General features: G+C 39.6%; 1 protein-coding gene across 2 annotated transcripts in view; it reads right to left on the reverse strand.

The window, feature by feature from the left end:
* The window catches only part of GRIK2 (glutamate ionotropic receptor kainate type subunit 2), a 592,068-nt gene that overhangs the window by 567,335 nt on the left and 3,990 nt on the right, over positions 1–20,743 (reverse strand). For both annotated transcript variants that reach the window (XM_080666610.1, XM_080666611.1), the window contains exon 2: positions 19,033–19,439. In XM_080666610.1, coding sequence (XP_080522736.1) covers positions 19,033–19,147 — 115 coding nt within the window. In that variant the 5' untranslated portion in view covers positions 19,148–19,439. The remainder of the gene's footprint in view (positions 1–19,032; positions 19,440–20,743) is intronic.

The following is a 20,743-nucleotide window of genomic DNA, read 5'->3' on the forward strand; positions in this document are numbered from 1 at the left end:
AGTGGAGGGGAGCAATGTGGAGAAAAGGGGAGGGAGGACATCTATAATACTCTCAACAATAAAGGTTAAAAAAATAAATAAAATCTTACAAACATCAGTGGAAAAACTACCCTTCTTCTCACACCTCCATATATAATCTAGTACCAGCCCATAAAAGGACTGTTATACTCGGCACAGACCACTTCATAAAAACAGGCCCTTTGATGTGCTGCCAGAGAGCAATAAAAGAGTTCTTGCTTGTCTATGGAGATTTCAAGATTATGTTGGGCTGGATAATAGAAATACAAATACTTGCAAAAATATTGTAAAAATATAGGGATCGTCCCAGAATCACTATAGCAAAACCCAAGTCAAGCAGCAGAGAAAAGCCTCACATGCTATGCAATTCAGCTGCAACTCATCCCCACCGCTATAATTACCGGTGCCTGCCTTCCTCCTCTCAGATCTGGGGATAAAAGCCTAGGGCTGAATTTGTATCTCAGCTGCACAAAAGCTGAAGCTAATAGTCAATAAACACATACAAATTGCGTTTGACAGACAGGCTGTTGTAGACTATAGAGCTAGCCTATTGTTCAACAGCTCTTCCACATTCAAAGTTTCAGGATAATAAAAAGGGGAGGGATGCTTTTGGATGCTTTCTAAGTGCAAGGATTTTATTTCATTTAAGTCCCACAAATAACTGTATACCTGAGGGACTTGTATCCTTATTTTTTAAATAAGAAAAATTAGACTAGAAGGTTGAATAACTTGCCTTAGGTCACACACCCTGTAAGTGGTGAAACTGGCTCTGGGATACTGATCTTTCCAACCATGCCTTTTCCAGATCAGTCTGGAATTGGGCTCCTGGCTATAATAGGTTGTGTTTCTCATAACATAAACTCTTCTCTGAGAAAATGCATGGCAGTATTCCAAAGAGAATTCTGCACCCCATCCTCTTAGGGGAAGGAGAAGTGATTAAATTTTAAGATTCAACTGTGGCTGTATCCATGTGCTGGCAAATCAAAAAATACTGACCTTAAAAGCAATCTAAAAGGTTAAGAAGAACACATCACAGTAACCAGAGGAGGGGCGTTTAGGAGGACATGGAGTGGCAACACATAGAATCTCTGTCTTATTAAAATGGAACTAAAAATATTTATGCTGAGGTTGTATAGACTCTATTAGAGGATGGGGTAGTGTCTACCAGTTGTGGAAGTTCGCATTCTTACACAGTGTAAATTGCTATCAGGCATTTTGCTGTGCTAACATTGAAACCACTTTCCACTCTCTGATTGGGATAAGAAGTACCTCCTCCCAAGCTGCTCTCAGATACAGAACACAGGAGAGCCTCTGATTTCCCACTCCTGAGATCACAGCTTCAGTCTGCCTCAAAGGCTCCAGCCACACATTTTCATACCATTTTTCCTAGGGATTTATGAAGGCTTGATGTGTCCAGTTGTTGTTGTTTTTTAAATATGATCTCAAATAAATAAAACAAATAAATCTACTATTGAAGAGAATGCCCTTTAAAGAAAAACCTGGGTAAACTAAGCTAGCAACAAACCCAGAGGAATTACCAATTTCCAAATGTTAATTGTTATGTAGAAGAGGCTTTTGAAGTTCAATTTAATTTCCTGAAAGCCCCAAACAATTCTATTTCCCCACAGAAAATAATTAAGCATCAGGGATGATAATGTGATTTGCAAGTAAAACACCTGGAATTTTCTCAGCAAATCAGACAGCAAAGAAAGGACTTCTGTGAAACCACATCGCAAGCCACAAAAGCCCAAGCTAATAGAAAATAAACACATAAACGTGCACTGAAGAGCCATCCTCATTCTTGGAAGCAGGCAGGGAGGACCAGGCCTACAACTGCACAGAAATAATGTGCCATTCATGCACCTGTCTAGAGGTCTACTGAGTCCTGGTTGATCATCTGGGCCCTCATGTTCTTAAAGGGCACCCCATGGCCTGAAGCACCTTATAGGACTTCTGTGGGGTCCAACCACATTTGTGAGAACAGAACAAGATCTAAATGAGCCTGAACCAATTACAGAAATCAAACATTTTTTGTGGAAAAAAATAATTAAATGGTTAACTGATTCATGGATTGACTAGGTACTTATAACCTAGCCAGTGGTCAACAAACTGCGGCTCACGAGCCACATGCGGCTCTTTGGCCCCTTGAGTGTGGCTCTTCCACAAAATACCACGGCCTGGGCTAGTCTATTTTGAAGAAGTGGCGTTAGAAGAAGTTTAAGTTTAAAAAATTTGGCTCTCAAAAGAAATTTCAATCGTTGTACTGTTGATATTTGGCTTTGTTGACTAATGAGTTTGCCGACCACTGATAGGCACTTCACTAAGTACTGCATATGTTCTCTCTTTTAATTCCAAGAGTAACTGAGCTGGATAATATTACCATTGCCATTTTACAGGTAAGTAAAAACTTAGTAAGATGCAGCAGCATGCCTCAATCATAAAGCTCAAAAGGCAACAGAGCCAAGTTCAAACTCAGGTAAGTTCAAGCTCATGACCCTGTAATAAAAGAACTAGCTAATAAATGAGAAATAGCTACATAAGAAAAAGTCAGCAACTGTTACACAAAAATACTTGATTACAGAAAAAATATTCACAATAAAGCATTAAGTGAAAAAAATTGAAAACATGTATAGTAAGTTTCAAGAATAAATCTCAACATGTCACTTATGGAGAGGTTATGGGTGATATTTATTTTCTTTGTAATTTTTCTATATATTTTCCATTTTCTACAATAAATAGTCATTACTCTTATAATCAACCAGAATATTTTTGTTTTGCTTTAATTTTGAAAAGCTAGCAAATAGAAATAAAATGATAACAGTGGTTTTGGCTGAATGCCATAATTAGTACACGTTTTATTTTCTCTTTCACACTTCTTCATATTTTTCAAATGTGCTACAAAGCATTCCTTCGTGACCACAAAAATGAAGTTAAACACTCTAAAGAGCTTCTTTCTAGAATGTTTACTTGGATGCCTGTGTTGGAGACTACCAGTGGTCCTTCAGTATCCCTTCTCCTTGTCTTCTATGGGAATAGATGAGAGATTTTCTGCTGGGTGTTTCCTGTAAGAGGACTCTAATTCCCATCTGCCTTTGCACCCAGGTATAGCCATGGGACTAAGTAAGTTCCTACCAATGGGATGTGAGGTAAAATGGTGTGTGCAACATCCAGGATGTGTTCATCCTGCTGTTGGGAAGGTGCAAGAGATCACTAGAGCTCCATTATAGACCACAAGAAAGGCTACATCCGATGCCAGAATAGAGATTTTGGAAACAGCATGGACCCTAGAAGGCTGCAGATCCACTGTACGATCTATTAACTGCCCAAGACTTGTATTCCAGAGAAAAGTGAACACCCATCTTGTTGTTTTGGGATTTGGGGGGGACAAGGGAGGTTCTGGGATGTCACCGAATCTATACCAATAGAGTACTCAAACACTTCAAATAATTTAGATGTGCTCCATCCCACCCCACCCTCCTCTCTCCATGTACACATACATTTTAATAAATTATATCTAACTAAATGTCAATTTATTATAGTAAAAGTCAATAAGGAAGGTTTTAAAATAAAATATTGTAAAGGAACCAAAAGTATAGAATTAAAAAACATACAGATTATTGCCTATCAGGGGGAAAAAATGAGAGTAGCACTAGAAACCTCCATATAATGTATTTTGAAAAACAATCAACCATATATTAGGGAAGTTTTCATATTTACTAAAGCTTTAATTATTTATATCTTGAATTCCAATGATTGTATAATGTCAATAATCAAAGAACGAGCCAGATACCAATGCTGAATATTTGGTAAGTTGAATGACAATTTAAATAAAAACTTGAATTAAAATTGATAGGAAGCTCTCAGCATTCTCCTTACATTACTTTATTTTCCTGGTGAACAAATTTAGCCTATCTCTCTTTCTTGATAAATAACACCAAAAGAGAGGCAGGGAGGCTACTTATACTAAATAGGGCATTTTCTTAATACATAGTTATTTTTTTAGATTCAAGTGTAGTGGCCTTATACACAGTAGAGAAGAATAATTTTTAAAAAATTGAGGGCTAAAATCCTCTCCACAGTTCACTTATAGTACTTTGAAATCTTAGCTAAGATTCTGTTCTTGTTTATATTAAAAATGCTGATGTATTCTGGCTACCTGCTAGAAAATAAAAGATGTATGAAATTCAAAGTACTTTGAGAAATTCACTCTCATTACCATTTACTTGTGGCCATCAAATTTAGTAAAGTCAGAAACTCCTACCAAAGACAATAAATGTGCATTCTTGAATAAATGTAAATTTATTAATTTTTATTCCCTATTGTGAATATTCTTTCATAGCCTACATAAAAAATTTATCCTACACAAATGGTAAGGTTATAGGCATAGCACTTCTAGAACTATAATTGGATAAATATATATGAATAAAACCTACTGTGAAATTCATGCCATAAAAAGGTTTTTTTCATATTTGTCTTCCAGAGGATTGCATGCCAACAGATATACTTTTTGAAATTATACAGTAACATGTTCTCAGTTGTTATTTCCCCTCTGAACTGTTTTAATTAAAAGAACTGACAAAATTTAAGCACATATTTTTAAATATAGTTGAGTCTAAATAAGAAAAGTTCCAAGGAATGGTAAAGTTAACTCGATCAGTTTCTTCAATATTTCTCTTGAAATTATATCAAAATGTGATTATTTACAACATTAGAATCTCTAACCAATCTATAATTGTGCTACTTTTAAATTGTGCCAGGAATTAGGCATTTCCTATACATAATTTTGTATGAAGTCTTCCAGATGGGAAGTTAAGTTATAAAAATGTACTTAATAAACTGATATCTTACCTAGTAGGCAATAAATATTGAAAACAGTTACCAATAAATTTGACAAAGATATTATCAGTTTTAATATTAAAGCAGTATATGTAATTATTGACAATGCCCACCTGAAACAAATATATAAGAGCATTTTGGTTTCATTCCAAAGGTCGTGTCCAGATTTCAACTCTTGGCACCATGATCTAACGATAACGCAGAGAGTATAATCAGAGCATTGGGGCTGGGGCAGGGGTGGGCATGGTATTGTCCAAGATGTTTCTACCTAGGCTGGTCTCTGCTTTCAGCCTAGATTCTGGACCATCTTCATGTATGCAAGACAACTAAGTTAGGTGTTCTCAATTAGAGCAAATGTCTTCCGGAATTTGTTTCTGATAGATTTGGAGACAACAAAAATTTTAAATGATCTATTACGGGCTCCTTTAGTAGGAGGTTGAGAGGAAAAGGTCCCACAACTATATATCATCTTAGACATTATTTGTAAAACAACACCTGTTTAAGATCCCTTTGGGCTGTGGGGTTGGCTATGTGAGTATGAATATTCTAAATTCTTAGGTTTTAAAGAATCAGTCGGCCCTTTGGTATGCTGACAGCCCAACACTGTGTGTTCTGTGAGGGATGAAAAAATATCAAAACAACAACCCTTATCTCAAAAGTCACTTATGGTTTTTCATAGTCATAGTTATTAATTGCCTATTCATAAAGCTTATGCGCGTGTCCATTAAGAGAAACTGCCAGGCTGGTGTAGCTCAGGGGTTGAGCATTGACCTCTGAACAGGAGGTCACGGTTAGATTCCTGGCCAGGGCACATGCCCAGGTTGTGGGCTCTATCCCTGGTGGGTTGCGTGCAGGAGGCAGCCAATCAATGGTTCTCTCATCATTAATGTCTCTCTCTCTCTCTCTCTCCCTCTCCCTGATCCTCTCTTCCTCTCTGAAATCAATAAAAAATATATTAAAAAAAGAAAAAACAAAGAGAGGAATTGCCCTGTTGGTGTGGCTCAGGGGATGAGCGTCCCATGAACCAGGAAGTCAGAATTTGATTCCCAACCAGGGCACATACCAGAGTTGCAGATTTGATCCCCCTTGTGAGGCATGCAGAAGGCAGCCAATCAATGATTCTCTCTCCTCATTTATTTTTTTTTCTCTCTCTCTCCTCCTTTCCTCTCTGAAATCAATAAAAACATTTCTTGTAAAGAGAAACTATAAATATTTTAAGGTAAAAAATTCATTAGAATTATCAAGCTCATTGATTGACTCTCAATATAACTGGGAATTCTCTTCTGTTTCTTTTAAGTACATTACTTAAGAGTTTTCTTAAAAAGTAAAGGTATTATGACTATGCAGTTGTGAAACTACGAAATTGTGGAAAATGACACATTTTAAACCACAGAATCTCCAGATTTGGGATCTAGGAATTTAAATTATGTAAGGCTCCTTCCATTCTGATGTGAAACAAGGTTTGAAAACCATCAATACAATCAAATTTTCTGGCCAATGTTTGAATCTAGTCTACAGAATCCCTACTTAAAACAGACATTTTGAAGGAAGCAAAACTAGAATTAGATTTTAATGAATAGTTGACATATTGAACAAAAAGGAAGAGAGATGCATTTCAGAGAACAAGCTAGGATGAGTGATTGGAAAATTAGCCCTCGTCTCTAAGAACACTTCCCCGAGGGATCAACCCAGAATCCTTGGGAAAAGATGACTGAATGGAACACTGTTCTGCCTTCACCCACCAGAAGCAGGAACTCGGCTATGTCTTCACATACTCCAACATCATCTCTACCACAGTGCAGAACTGCTTCCAGGAACACACACAAAAAAAAACACAGATTTACAATAGGAGAGTATTTTTCAATCTGCATTTAGTGCATTCCTCCTTTAGATTACCATAAAAATCTTGAGACTTACTCTCCTTCATCCTACTCCTGACAGTTGGCAATCATTGATCCAAAACCTCACTATCCTCAACATCCAGGAAATTTTCCCAATAAACTCCATATTCTGAAGTTTTGAAAATGTTTAAAAAAAATTCCAAATATAAAATTGTATTATAAGTTGAATACATTTTTCAAAGGTCTGGATTCTCTAATATAGCACCACTGGCTGTGTAAGGAGATGGGGGTCTTCATTTCTCTCTATCTACCACTATGCTGATCCTCCCAATGCTGGGTTTGATCTCTTTTGAAAAAAAAAGAATCAAAGGCAAATTAGAGGGTTCTTAGGGAAGAGTGGTAAGGTTACTGATGTAAGGGTGACACCAAAGTCTATTGTGCCTTAAAGAATAAGCCCCACAAAGACTGCCTAGGATAGCTCATGGATGAAGACGCCAACATAACCATAGAAAAAGTCCCACTTATCTACCCCAAGCAATTGTAGTTAATCTGAATGTTTGTGAAACTTTCCTGAATCAACACAAATGGATCAAATACAGTCACCAGTGTGTCCACAAAACTTGAATGATTGCTAAAAGTTCATCATAGGAAGCTGGATAAAGAATAAGGAATATATGAAATCAGCCCTGGCCAGGTGGCTCAGTTGATTGGAGCATCATCCTGTGCACCAAAGGTTGCAGGTCTGATTCCTGATTAGGGCACATACCTAGGTTGCAATTGCAGGTTCCATCTTCTGTTGGGGATGTCTGGGAGGCAATCTATTGATGTTTTGATGTTTCTTACATCACATCGATCTCTCTCCCTCCCTCTCTCTCTCCCTCCCTCCCTCCCTCCCTCCTTCTATGTAGTTGTGAAAAAAAGTAGAAAACCTTAACCATATGACTTAGCATGATTTCTTTGCTTACCATTTTTGCTTTTAGTTGTGATTTGTTTCCTACATATACCTGGGGTATTTGATAATGCCTATTAAATTCCTGATGTTTAAAGAAGACAAAGAAACTATCAATTTGTTGTTCCATAAAACTACCAACTCAGACAAAAATTTGTTCTATTAGTCAGTAAATCCTTTTCAATTTGTTTCTGAGAGCTTCAGGTGCATTCCAAAGAAAATCACTTGAGAATAATTTTTAAAAGACAGACTATTGTAAATGTTTACACACAGTTTAAGAAGTTGAATGAATGTACATGAGTGATAAATTTTATTTTGTTCCAAACTTTCAATCCCAAAAGTCCTTCTCTGCCAATAAGCCCAGAGTTCTACACATTTTCCTATTAATTCCAACATTATCTTTGGGAGTTAGATGAAGTTAGATGGATAGGAAGTAACACACACTCTATAGACATGGAAGTATTCTTTCTAATTTATAGCCACTAGATGACAAAGTTAGGAGTAAAACTCATGACTGAAACAGCTAAATTCAGGGTCTGGAGTCCTGAATTCATGTAGATTTAGAAAATATTACCAACAATGAACTCATTACAAAAATTATTTTTAATTAATTTAATTTTTTATCCTCACCCAAGGATGTGTTTACTGATTTTAGAAAGAGGGGAAGGGAGAGAGATAAACTTTGATGTGAGAGAGACATATCAATCAGTTGCTTCCCATATGCTCCCAGACTAGGAATCAAACCCACAACCTAGGTATGTGACCTGATCAGAAATCAAATCCACAACCTTTTGGTATATGGGATGATGCTCCAACCAACCGAGCCACCCAACCAAGGCTAATTAATTTAATTTTTAATTTTTATGTAAAATAATTGTAGTATATATTATAGATATGTTTCAGATAATGGAGATCTCTTAGAATTAAGACAAAACATTGAGAGTGCATTATGGCAATTAATGATATCCCTCAAAGAAGCTAACTAGTTTTACATTATTCTCCAATGCATTATCCTCTAGATTAACTGGAAAATTTTCCCTATTTAATCATTTCCTTTGGCCATACATTTAAAAAATTATTCCTTTATTTCCTTTCACAATTTCACTTAAGAAGCATCTGTGATCCTAGACTTCTTAAAGGCTTCAACGATCAAGGACAAGAATGGGTCCTTTGCTTTCATTTCAGTAAGACAGAAAAGAGACCCACTTATTCTTCATAAAATTCAAGCAGCAGACTAAGAAACCACTTGACTGCTTGTTAAATACCAAGTCAAGTCCATCTTTTTACCTTCAGTGGCTTTCCAGAGCCTACACACAGGTGTCCAAATCCTGAAACCTAAATATTCAAGCTCTGAAAAAGCAAGGCCTTATCTATCCTCTGACAGGGCTGGTCTATTCCCTGTCCCAAAGCTCACTTCCTTAATTTCCTTTTCTTCCTCTTAATGAATCATTCCTTCTCTCCTTCCCTTTTACAGTTTTTTACAGGGCCCAGCCAGAGTCTCATCTTTCCTGTAAAAATGCAAGCCCACAATAATCTCCTTTATACAACGATTATAGATATTTTCTACACCACTTAATTAGTACTTTTATATGCATATATCTTTCTCTTTAATTGGATTACAAACTCCTTGAGGCCAGAAGCTGGGTCTTGGAATTCTGTTTACCTGACACATAATATATATTCAATTATTATTTGTTGAATGAATGAATAGGATGAAAACTTTGGACACAGGAAGAAAGAAGGCCTAGGCAGCATGGGAGAGTGGGAGGGAGAGAATTAAAGAAAGAAGAGAAAAAGAGAGAAAATGGATAATCTATGGGATGCTGTTCTATGAAAGAAAAGATGGAAACAAAGTAGACAAACATCTAGAGGAGCCACCAGCTCCTCCTAAAATTGATGCAAAGCAGAGTCAAAGATACACTGGGAAAATGATACAATTCACCGAAAAATATCATTAAGCTGACAGAATATTCATGTTTTGGTCTAAAAATCTGACTCTAGCTAGCAATGACCAGAACAAGCTACTTAAATGCCCTTGGCAATTCATTTCTAAACTCAGGATATTAGACTTGATGATCTCTACAGTGCCCTTTGGCTTAGGTAATATAGAAGTCGATGGTTTTCCTTCATCTTAGGAGAGCTTTCATTTCATTTCTTCTGGGCAAGGAGGGACCTGAATACATTGAAAGCTATGAACTGAATACAGAATTTTCAATTAATAAAAAATGGGAAGGGGCAGGATTAAAAAGACAACACAAAACGAAACACATGCCTAAGACTATATTAAAGCAGAATATTTCTTTAACATTTGCTTTGCTTGTTGGATCATTCCAGCTGAACAATATTCTCATTGTGACAGATAAATGACTCAGAGCTAGAGACAGAAATGGGAATTAGAGGCAACACCTTCCAAACACTTGCTCAATGACAGAAAAGTAACTTACTGGTATTGGTTTAAAAGAGTGTGAAAAGCATTTAAAAATCCTTTTGATTGGGAGGAGATATATCAATAACAATGTAAAAATATCACTGACATCTTATTTAAGATAATCATATATGCTCAAAGATTTGGACTAATTCTAGCAAAAAGATCAATGTATAAAGCATTGTGATGTCTGGCAGTAAATCTAGAAAAGACTGTGTATTAAATGGCTTCTCTCTTTTTTTCTCAGCCTCCCCTTTCAAATCAGTGCTAATCACTCAGTACTCCCTTGGGCAGCTGATATTTTCCTTTGTATCTGAGAATCTCTGTTACAGACAGAATCGATTGATCTAATAAACTCATCCTAACTTTACAGTGCTCTCCCTTCCAGAATATACTTGTCTCAAAACAAGGCCATGGAACAGGGCAAATGCTTAACCAAAAGGAAGGACAGAATTACATGTACCAGTAGGGAAAATATCTGAAAGTCACAATTTCCTAGACCTTTTCATAGCTTTACACATAGCTCTGCTGTTTAGTGACCCAGCTCTCTACTAAATGCAGAAAATAAGTTGTTTTTAGTTAAGGAAAGAAAGGATTTAAATCAATCTATAGGCAAACGCTACATTTGAGTGCAGCTGTGAATGGAGAGGAGCCTCCAAGGTCAAATGTAAAAATAGAATGAAAGATAAATCCTGCAGAAAGATTTTGAGGGTCTTCTCTAATGTCCCACTCACATTAGTTTTATCAGATTAGCTAATTTTGTCACTTCAAAAATAATGCAATATAAAGTGTTTTGCCCTAAAGGTGTGAGGCAAGAGATAAATAAGCCTTATTGTTTGGGGATCAATAAGGATTGAGGAAAGCATGTGTTTTAGAGAACTTGTGGAATGTGGGGTGGGATGGAGGGTGAAAACTGGTGATCTTGGGGAGGGGTGGCCACATCCAACGTAGGTAGCTGAGTGCTCTAGGTTGGGTCAACTCCAAATTTTTTAAGCAGTTTTTATAACTATGTGCAATTAAAATTTAGGGGATTTTTACAAAAAAAATTGGGTTTGGGGTTTTTCTTGAATAGTCAAAGGATCTGGCAATTTTGAGTAGACAATTCCACAAGACAAGAAACAGTTGCAGAGAACAATCTCATCTGGGACTGAAGCTTGACTTTCACCTTGGCACTGACTGTCCTTTAGTGGCCCCAACGTAAAGCAAGGAACTGCCTTTTTTTCTGAGAGCAGAAGGAAGCTGAATACACTAAAGTATGGTAGCCTTCAATACAAAAGTTTCAGCAAGAAAAAAGAACAAGATTAAGATGACAACATAAAACAGATCAAATACCTATGACTATTGAAACTGTAGTAGAACATTTCTTTATTATCTCTGCAGTTTCTCTACTACAGATAAGCTTTGTTTATAAGAAAAAATTACTGGGAGAAATCAAGATGGCAGCATAGGTAAACACCTGAACTGCTGCCTCACACAATTTCAAAACTACAACTAAAAGACAAAATGGACATCATCCAGAACCACAGGAAGGCTGGCTGAGTGGAAATTCTACAACTAGAAGGAAAGAGAAAAGCACACTGAGACTCAGAGGAGCTGCAGAAGGCAAAGGTATGGAGGCATGTGCAGAGAGGGCTGGCAACTGAGTACACGGCTGGCTTTCTCAACCGGGAGGGAGACAAAAGCTCCTGATGGCTCTGAACTCCAGTTCTGGGCAAGACTCTGGGGACCCAGACTCATTCGGGGAAAAAATGGACTGTCTGGCAGCGGGCAAAACTCGAGGGCGGCTTTCTTTCAGAGGTGCCGGCAGCAATTACCGTAGGACACTGAGACCCAGGGGCCTCTTAGAGCAAGGCTGACGGGAAGCCATTGCTGTTTGCTCCACCCTGAGACTCTGCCCCATCCAAGCTGAGCACAGAGGCTTTTGCAAGTCTTGTCTCATAAGGGTGCCTCCAGCACAGAAGTTCTCCCAGCTCTTAGACACAGCTGATCCTCATAGCCAATTGGCCTGGAGGTCAATTCCTCCCAGTGATACCAACAACAATCAATGCTTAACTACAACAAGACTGTGCACACAGCCCACAAAGGGGTGCACCAAGAGTGTCCACCTCAGGTAACTGGGGAGGCTGAGCCACTGGGCCCTATAGGACACCTAGCACACAAAGCCACTCTATCAACTCAGGGAAGTAGCCAAAATGCGGAGTCAAAGAAAGAGGTCACAAATGAAAGAAATGGAGGAAAGCAAATGACTGGATATAGAGTTCAAAACCACGGTTATAAGGTTTTTCAAGAATTTTCTAGAAAAGGCCGATAAATTTAGTGAGACCCTCAAGGATATGAAAAAGGACCAACTAGAAATTAAACATACACTGACTGAAATAAAAAAATAATATACAGATATCCAACAGCAGACTAGAAGATCACAAGAATCAAGTCAAAGATTTGAAATACAAAGAAGCAAAAAACACCCAACTGGAAAAGCAAAAGGAAAAAAGAATCCAAAAATATGAAGATAGTGTAAGAAGACTCTGGGACAACTTCAAGTGTACCAACATCAGAATTATGGGGGTGCCAGAAGAAGAGAGAGAGCAAGATACTGAAAACCTATTTGAAGAAATAATGACAGAAAACTTCCCCCACCTGTTGAAAGAAATAGACTAACAAGTACAGGAAGCACAAGGAACCCCAAACAAAAGGAATCCAAAGAGGACCACACCAAGGCACATCATAATTAAAATGCCAAGAGCAAAAGACAAAGAGAGAATATTAAAAGCAGCAAGAGAAAAAGAGTTAGTTACCTACAAGGGAGCACCAATATGACTGTCAGCTGATTTCTCAACAGAAACTATGCAGGCCAGATGGGAGTGGCAAGAAATATTCAAAGTTATGAATAGCAAGAACCTACAACCAAGATTAATCTACCCAACAAAGCTATCATTCAGAATTGAAGGACAGATAAAGAGCTTCACAGATAAGAAAAAGCTAAAGGAGTTCATCACCGCCAAACCAGTATTATATGAAATGCTGAAAGGTATTCTTTAAGAAGAGGAAGAAGAAGAAAAAGGTAAAGATAAAAATTATGAACAACAAATACATATCTATCAGCAAGTGAATATAAAAATCAAGTGAATAAAAAAATCTGATGAACAGAATAAACTGGTGAATATAATAGAATCAGGGTCATAGAAAGGGAGTGGACTGACAATTCTCGGGGAGAAAGGGGTGTGGGGGGTGCGGGAAGAGACTGGACAAAAATCGTACACCTATGGATGAGGACAGTGCGAGGCGAGGTAAGGGCATTAGGTGGGGTGGGAACCAGGTGGAGGGGAACTATGGGGGGGAAAAAGAAGAACAATTGTAATAATCTGAACAATATTTATTTTAAAAAATTACCAATAATGAAACTTTAAAAAGAAAAGTCAAATTTGTTCTACACAAAAAGTTACAGAAAAGAAAGAATTCATCATCTACAGTTATCCTCAACACTCTATATACTCTCAGAGAATGTTAAATGTCTTTTGTTTTTTCAAATAAGAGAGACATAGAAGTCAGCTCTGAGAATTATTTTCTTATTGAAACTTGTTCCTAAACCTAGGTTCACAGTATATGATGAAGGTCTAAAGAAATTTTATTTAACCTACATTAAATCTTGATAACACACTAATGAGTCTTTTAAAGAGATAATTTTAATTCCCCAATCTTCAATCATCAAGACTATATAGTGCTAATCTGCCTTGCCCTTTCCATTAAACTTGTTAAGGGCGTTCTATTTAGTCAGCACCCGGAATGGGCCATTAAAATTCTTGTTCGGTAAGAGTTGTGTTCAGTGCTCTGTTGTTTTAAATTCCATTAAATCCAAATGGTCTTTATCGCCCCATGACCACCGTGACTTCAATCAGCCAATTTAATTACCTTACAAAATTGTCAGCAGAAGCAGCAAAGAAAAACAGGAAGCCCTATGACGTTATCAGATTGAAATTTCCGCCTTCGGTGTTTAATCTAGACCAGTCAATAATGATGATGTGCACCTACTTCCTTCCTGTTCAGGAGCTTTTGACCTTACCTTTCATGCTAAGATTTAGGGTTTAAGATTCATTTAAAGCACATCTACTACTTTAATAACTGGTAAAATTGAAAGTGCATGGAAGATAAAAGCTTCACCACTCAAATGCAAAACAAACCATTCTATTTCAACACATCAGACCATCCTACTGTGGAAAACCTAGTATCTCCTACAAATCCAGGCAGTATAGATGCAGTAGATTAATGGCGTAAGTATAATACCATTGAATGACAGTGAACTGCTTTCTACTTGGTGTGTAAAAAAATGGTCACTGATGATTTCCAAGAAATAAATATAATTGGTGCTACAATAACTCAGTAAAAATCTAACAACAGGAGAAAATGAATTCCTCTCACTCAAATTTCTATCACAAAACAGCACATTTTTATTACAGAAATTTTGATAATTAAAAGAAAATCAAAGTTTGTCACCATTATCATAGACAAAACTATATTTAATGGTGAATACTACACCCCACATTTGGTCCATGGCAAGTTCCTCCTTTGTATGGGGGCAATTCACATTAACTTTCCTGCACTGAGTAAATGTTGAAACAATGTCATTTGAGAATTCAGGGAATGAACACACTGCGATGATCACTTGAATTAAACTAAAAAGCAAAGGTGTCTGTCTGAAGAAATGTCTACTGACATGTAAACCCATTTTCACTGCTGAAAGACCACCACACAAAGCCAGAAAATGTGCTGAGTTCCATGTGTCTGGATGGAAAAGGGGAGCTATTTCTGGAGGACGAAAATACCATTTTTCAATGTCGTTTTCTGAAATGAGTGTGCCTCCTTTGATGGATCACATCAGAGTTATTCTTTGAAGCTTTAAGAATAAGTGAGAACTTATGTGAAAATCTATTTTTTTTTTATTTTTTTACTGTGGCCGTTGTGTTTGCAATTCTTGGAAAGACTTCCCTCCCCTGCTTTCCAGAACTCAGCTTAGCAGGTGTTCAGGCTTTATCTGTTTCAGGCAGTGGCCGCTATTACTGCTGTATCCCTGCCTCCTGAGAGCCACTTTCCCTGATTCCAGATGTAAGACCACTCCTCCCTCCCGCCCACTTCACCTCCCAAAGGAAGAAAAATCTCTTTCAAAGAACTTGTTGAGAGTGGCGGCTCCTAAGCTCAGTCAATTCATTCACACTCCTCCACGCTGTAGTACATCTGCTACTAATTATTTATATCTGGGATCACATGGGATGTCCAGCAAATAGGGGAATTTCCATAGGAACCCTTCTGTTCCCTCTCAGGCCCTGGGTTTTATTATCGGGGCTGTCCCTGAGCTGGTTGCCTTCATCTTGGGCATATGTAGGGGTAGGAGGCTATAAACCCTGAACCTGTTTGGGGGGCGGGGGAGAGGGACCTCACCTGGGACACTTTTAATAAAGGCTTCTTACTGGCATGCTTAAGAGAAAAGCTAGGTTGAAACAGCTAAAAGGAAGAAGTGGCCCACCACATGCTCAGCTCCTTGGAAAGAACTATCTTGGAAGAAACTGCCCATGAGTTTGTGAGAAAGTTTGGGCTGCTGTCTTTGCTCCTGGCATTCAAATGCCAAAGTCCCCAAACCCCAAGCAGGACTGCTAGCCCTGCACAGAGCTCCATCCAGAGCCAGCTTCAAATCCTCCCCACACTTTAGACCTGAAGAGAAGGGGGCTAAATAACAAAACAAAAAAAAATCTTGAAGTCCTGCGGAACCCACTTTCGCCTGGGAGGTGGTGGAATTGGGGACCATGCCCCCAGTTGAGGATACTGCCTCACTCTGGCCAGCTGCAGGGCTGGGAGCAGCTTCCAATAAACAAAGGTGCCTCATTTACATAGCACACTGGGGCCCCAAAGCTGGGCTGGGGGCATCCCAGGGCCTCCACATGCTCATAAGCTGGTGGAGAATGTCTGACCAGACCAGCCTTAGGGGAATTGACTTATCTAACTGTCCAAGATCCACCTTGTCTCCTAACAAGGTGCTTTCTGGGTTATCGTCCTGGAGAAGCCAAGTTGGTGAAGCCCAGAAATTGCCACACCCAAGGCAAGAAGCCTGCCCATCCCCTCCTGAGGAGCTGACCCTTGGCTGACCCCCAGGCTGCCTTAAAGCCTCCTAGGAGCACCCAGGAGTTCCCTAAGAAGCAGCTGAAAAGTAGGCCCCATGTGCAGCCCTACATGGAGCCATGCAGGTTGGGATGGGGAAGTAGGGAGCACTCTGGCATAGGTACAAATGGGTGAAAGTTTTTTAGGGCACCAGAGGGGAGTCATTGTGCCAAAGTGTATTGTTGGGGGAGGAGGGAGAGGTGGGGAGAAAGGAGAGAAGTCTGGAGAGACTCTGCAAGGGTACCCTGAGCTGGGAAATAGGGGAAGCTAGGCGTGGGAGTGGGGTAAAGGACAGAGAACATAGAGCGGATGAGCATGGTGGTTGCCATAGCACTGCTGTGGTGGAGGCAGTTGGCAACTGCTAGCCACATCTGGGTGGATGAGGGAGATGAAAGAAGGGGCTGGATGCCACCTTCTCACAGAGTCAGTGGGTCTCACCCACACCCAGTGGCTGTCCAGGGGCAGCTGCTCCAGGAACAACTCCAACCTCTTCCGTTCCAAGGCACAGGGCTAGGAAGGAGGCTCTGGTTCACCTTTTCAGCCCAAGTTGAAAATAAACTTTCTCAAAAGTGGCAGGTATGTGTTCAGCCAACCATACCCTCCACACAAAACATGTTTTCCCCAGACGAAAACAAAACTCCCACCATTACATCCAAGTAGCCTCAACAGGGAAATAAATGTCCCAGTGATTATAATGCACACAGTCCTGCCCCCCAACTCAGATCAGAAGTCAGAGAAAATGGACCTCCACATGGAAGGTGTTTGAAGTTAACGGAGAAAATAGCAGGTTCTTTAGAAACTGGGCTGTTGGTTTGGGTATCAAGGCACTGGTGGGAAGGTCTTTACCTACTTCCTTACTTCTTAAGGAGATTCTTAGTAAGCATTGGTCTAGGAAAGGTATTTTTGTGTGTGTCAGCTCTTTTGGAAAGCTGCTACACACTCTGCTACAGTCGCCAAGATTTTAATATGAAGATATGAAATGATCAGCGAATGTAACAATCTAATGATTCAGCAAATATTGTGCTGCAAGACCAGAACAGCAATAATTAAATCTTTAGAGTACTGGTTCAGTTTTCCAGCTGCCAGGGTTCCTTTTTCCCCCCAACCCAGTCTGCACACACACTAAGGCACACTCATTCACAAACACACTTCAGACAAGATCTCAATATTCCAAATAAGTAGGTTGTAGTACTCAAAATATTGGCAAAACTACCATACTGTAGCACTTACATGCTCGGAACAGAACAGCTGACACATTTCCAGTGATAGAAGGACCTGTTTAATCTCATCCAAAGAAATAAGCATTCCTGTGGATGCTTGTTGCTAACAGCAACATGCTTAAGTACCATCTAAAGGCATGAAAAAAGAAGGAAAACTACTACAGTAAGAATCCAGTTATAACCCATTGTCTTTTTTTTTTTTCTTTTTTTTTTTGTCATTACCAGCCTTCTGGACTCCAGGTCTTTGTGTTGGGTGGGAGAAGAGGAAAGTAGGGCTCCCTTTTTTTGAGAAAAGCATGCTTACCCTGGTTCCACAAAGCCTGAGAGAGATGATAAATTTTATCATTATAGAAAAAGCACATGGGGAGAGGAAAAAGAAGATGCTGTTGACATAACAGGAGATGCAGGCAATCACTCCAATTTAAATTTGATTGAGTGACTTAATGTATCTGCTTTTATCTCAAAGGCACACACTCAGGATTTTATGGTTTCCTGCACCCTTTGGTCTAAATCCACTTGCACTGTCAAAGGAGGCGCCCACAGTGGAAGCATTTACCGGGTTGGCATTCTTCTCTCTCTCATCTACTTAAAGGAACTTTCCCTGACTAGTTCTGCTCCTACTAAAACTCCATTGGCCATCAAGAGCAGCTGAGCTTTGCCCACGCTTCATTTCCTCCAAGCAAACCTTCTGAAGACCAGTGTTTCCACTTAAGTCCCACATTTAGATTTTCCCTTGTGCTCTCGGGAAACCCCAATTCCTCAGGAAAGCAATAGATTCCCCTACTATACAACTGCTACCTGGGCTCTTTTATCATGCCACAGTGAAATAAAGATTTAGACTCCCGTACACAACTACCCTCCGCCCCAATCATCACTGTTCATCATTTACTAGTCCAGGACAAGCAGTGTGACAGCTTCCCGAGGAGGACCCACAAGTTAAAAACAAACAAAGCCCTTTTCTTAGGACGCTACTTCACTCCAGCTAAGTAGAGCCTTTAACCTTACAACGATATTTTTAAGAGCTTCGCCCCCCTCTACAGGCACCAGGGATTGGGAAAGTGGTGAAATTAACCGAAAAATATCTCTGATGACAAAAGAATTCAAAGGGGCTAGTGCCTTTCGCTTACAGACCTGTCCCGGTCCCAGGAAGAAGCGCTGGGACTACAACTCGCCAGAGTTAAGAGTTAGCAAGTGTTAACTCATCAGCCCCGCAGGCTGAGAGGTGTTTAGCCAGGAGCGCTGGTTCGCGCGGACCTCACCGCCCGCCAAGCCCGGAAGGCTCCCGGGGAGACAGGTGGGCTCCAAGGTGCTGTGCCCCCCGCGTGCGGGGAGGTCAGGCAGCGACCGCGACCACTACCAAACACATTCACTTCAACCTCCAACTGCTTTCCTCTACTTATATTTTTTAAGAAAAGGGGGTGGGGGAAGAAATGAAATAAAAGGCCCCAGGGGTTTCTTTAAAACCCGGAGGCGGCTTCGGAGCAGTGGAACAGGTTGGAATGAATGGAGCCCACCCGCTGGGCGGTGCGAACCCTCTGTTTACATCCGCTGCCTCGGAGCCAGACACCAGAGCTGGAGAGAGATGGGGAGTCTTACCAAATCTTAACACATGTGTAGTTCCTTGAGAATATCCAATCCACAGTAAGCAGAGCAGGAGTTTAATGGTGCGCCTGAAGACTGGATTACTTAGAATCGGAGAAATAATCTTCATGGTGTTTCTGTGTCCACACGCGGGGCACCCACTTCCCGGATCTAGCGATAGGCTCCCGGTTCGGGTAGGAATGAGGCTGTGTCGAGTGGTGGCCGCAGGCACGATCAAGGCATGGTCACCGAGAGAGGAAGGAGTCTCCGCTTCCCAAACCCATTAGCAATCGCTGCATGTTCTTCACTCACTGCGCCAAGAAGCAACCTTCCACTGCAAGGGATGGTGGGACATCCATGTTAGTCCGGGAGCATCCGAGAGAAATCCAGCACGCACACCCACAATGTCCGGCTGCGCGAGCCTGGAGAAGCAAAGGAGGAAAAAAATCAATAGGAAATCCAGCCTTGGAAACGGCCGAGGCGTCGGTAGCGAGCTACAGTCCCCGCACAAAAGGCGCTTTGCTCTCAAAGATTTTGCCAGGCCCTATTCTACTGCACTGCTGCACAGCTTCTGACGTGAAGCCAAGAATAAGTGAGAAAAATTGAGATAGCTGCTTGCCTCTTAAGGCTCCCTGCCAGTGAGCGTCCCAATATCTATTATGCAACCGATGTGATCAGCTGCCTTGAATTACAAGAATGAAGTCGGATTTATTTACATGGGGAAAGTGTTTTTATTTTCACTAAGACTCTTTGCCAAGAGAGTGACTATTATATGCAAGCAGACTTCTTACAATCAATTGATGAATTGTAATAAACGACAGGACAAGCTAAGTCAAAGTCACTTTGCCTAGGAGTTGTAAAAAAGGAAGTGATGTAAGACAAAGGAATTCATTGCAAATGTAATTTGTGCTTAGGTTGAAAAGAGGGTCTTAGTTATACTTTTAAAATTTTGTCCAGGAATGAATAGAGATTGGAGCGCAGTTGGAGAGGTGAAGATAATCATTTAAAACTTGAGTGGGACATTCCTTGATTACTACCCAGAAATTAAAGTAGGTTTCTTCAAGTGGCCTTTGAAGGAGGGAAATAATGGATTCAAATGAAAGAATCATATCTTACCACCCATTTTTAGCTCATTTACAATAATTGTGCATATGTAAAAAGACAGTGTGAATTGGTGCAGCCAACTCTCAAGTCTTCAGTAGTTTTGCCCAAACTTCTTCTTAGTTTTTTTTTTTAATGGAATATTTTATTTAAGAGGTGGAATGTGGGATTATGACTTGAGCTACATTGTCACAGCTTTGTCTAAAAATGCCTTATTATTTTCTAGTATTCTGGTCAAAATAATTAAGAGTTCCCAGGCAGTGACTGTCTTGGCTTTCACAAGACAGTCAAGGAAAAAACTACAGAGAAATATATTTTCTATTGAAATACATTTTACTGTTGAAATAGTTAATATGCTCTCTTCCATGCATAAATAAATAAAAAATGTCCAATCCTGATATTTTACATTAGTAAGTGAAACCAAGATGGATAGTAATAAACATATTGCTATATATGATTATTATTAAGTGATCAAGAAGCACAGAGGCAAACTGCTAAGCCTGTCTCTTAAAATTAACCTCTTTTTCAAACCAACTAACAGGGCATTAGGTTAAACCTTGTGAAAAAATATAAAATGCCTTATTTGAAGAATATCTAATTTTTAAATAGTGATATGAGTAATCTT

The sequence above is a fragment of the Plecotus auritus genome (assembly GCF_963455305.1).
Source record: "Plecotus auritus genome assembly, chromosome: 4".
NCBI lineage: Eukaryota > Metazoa > Chordata > Mammalia > Chiroptera > Vespertilionidae > Plecotus > Plecotus auritus.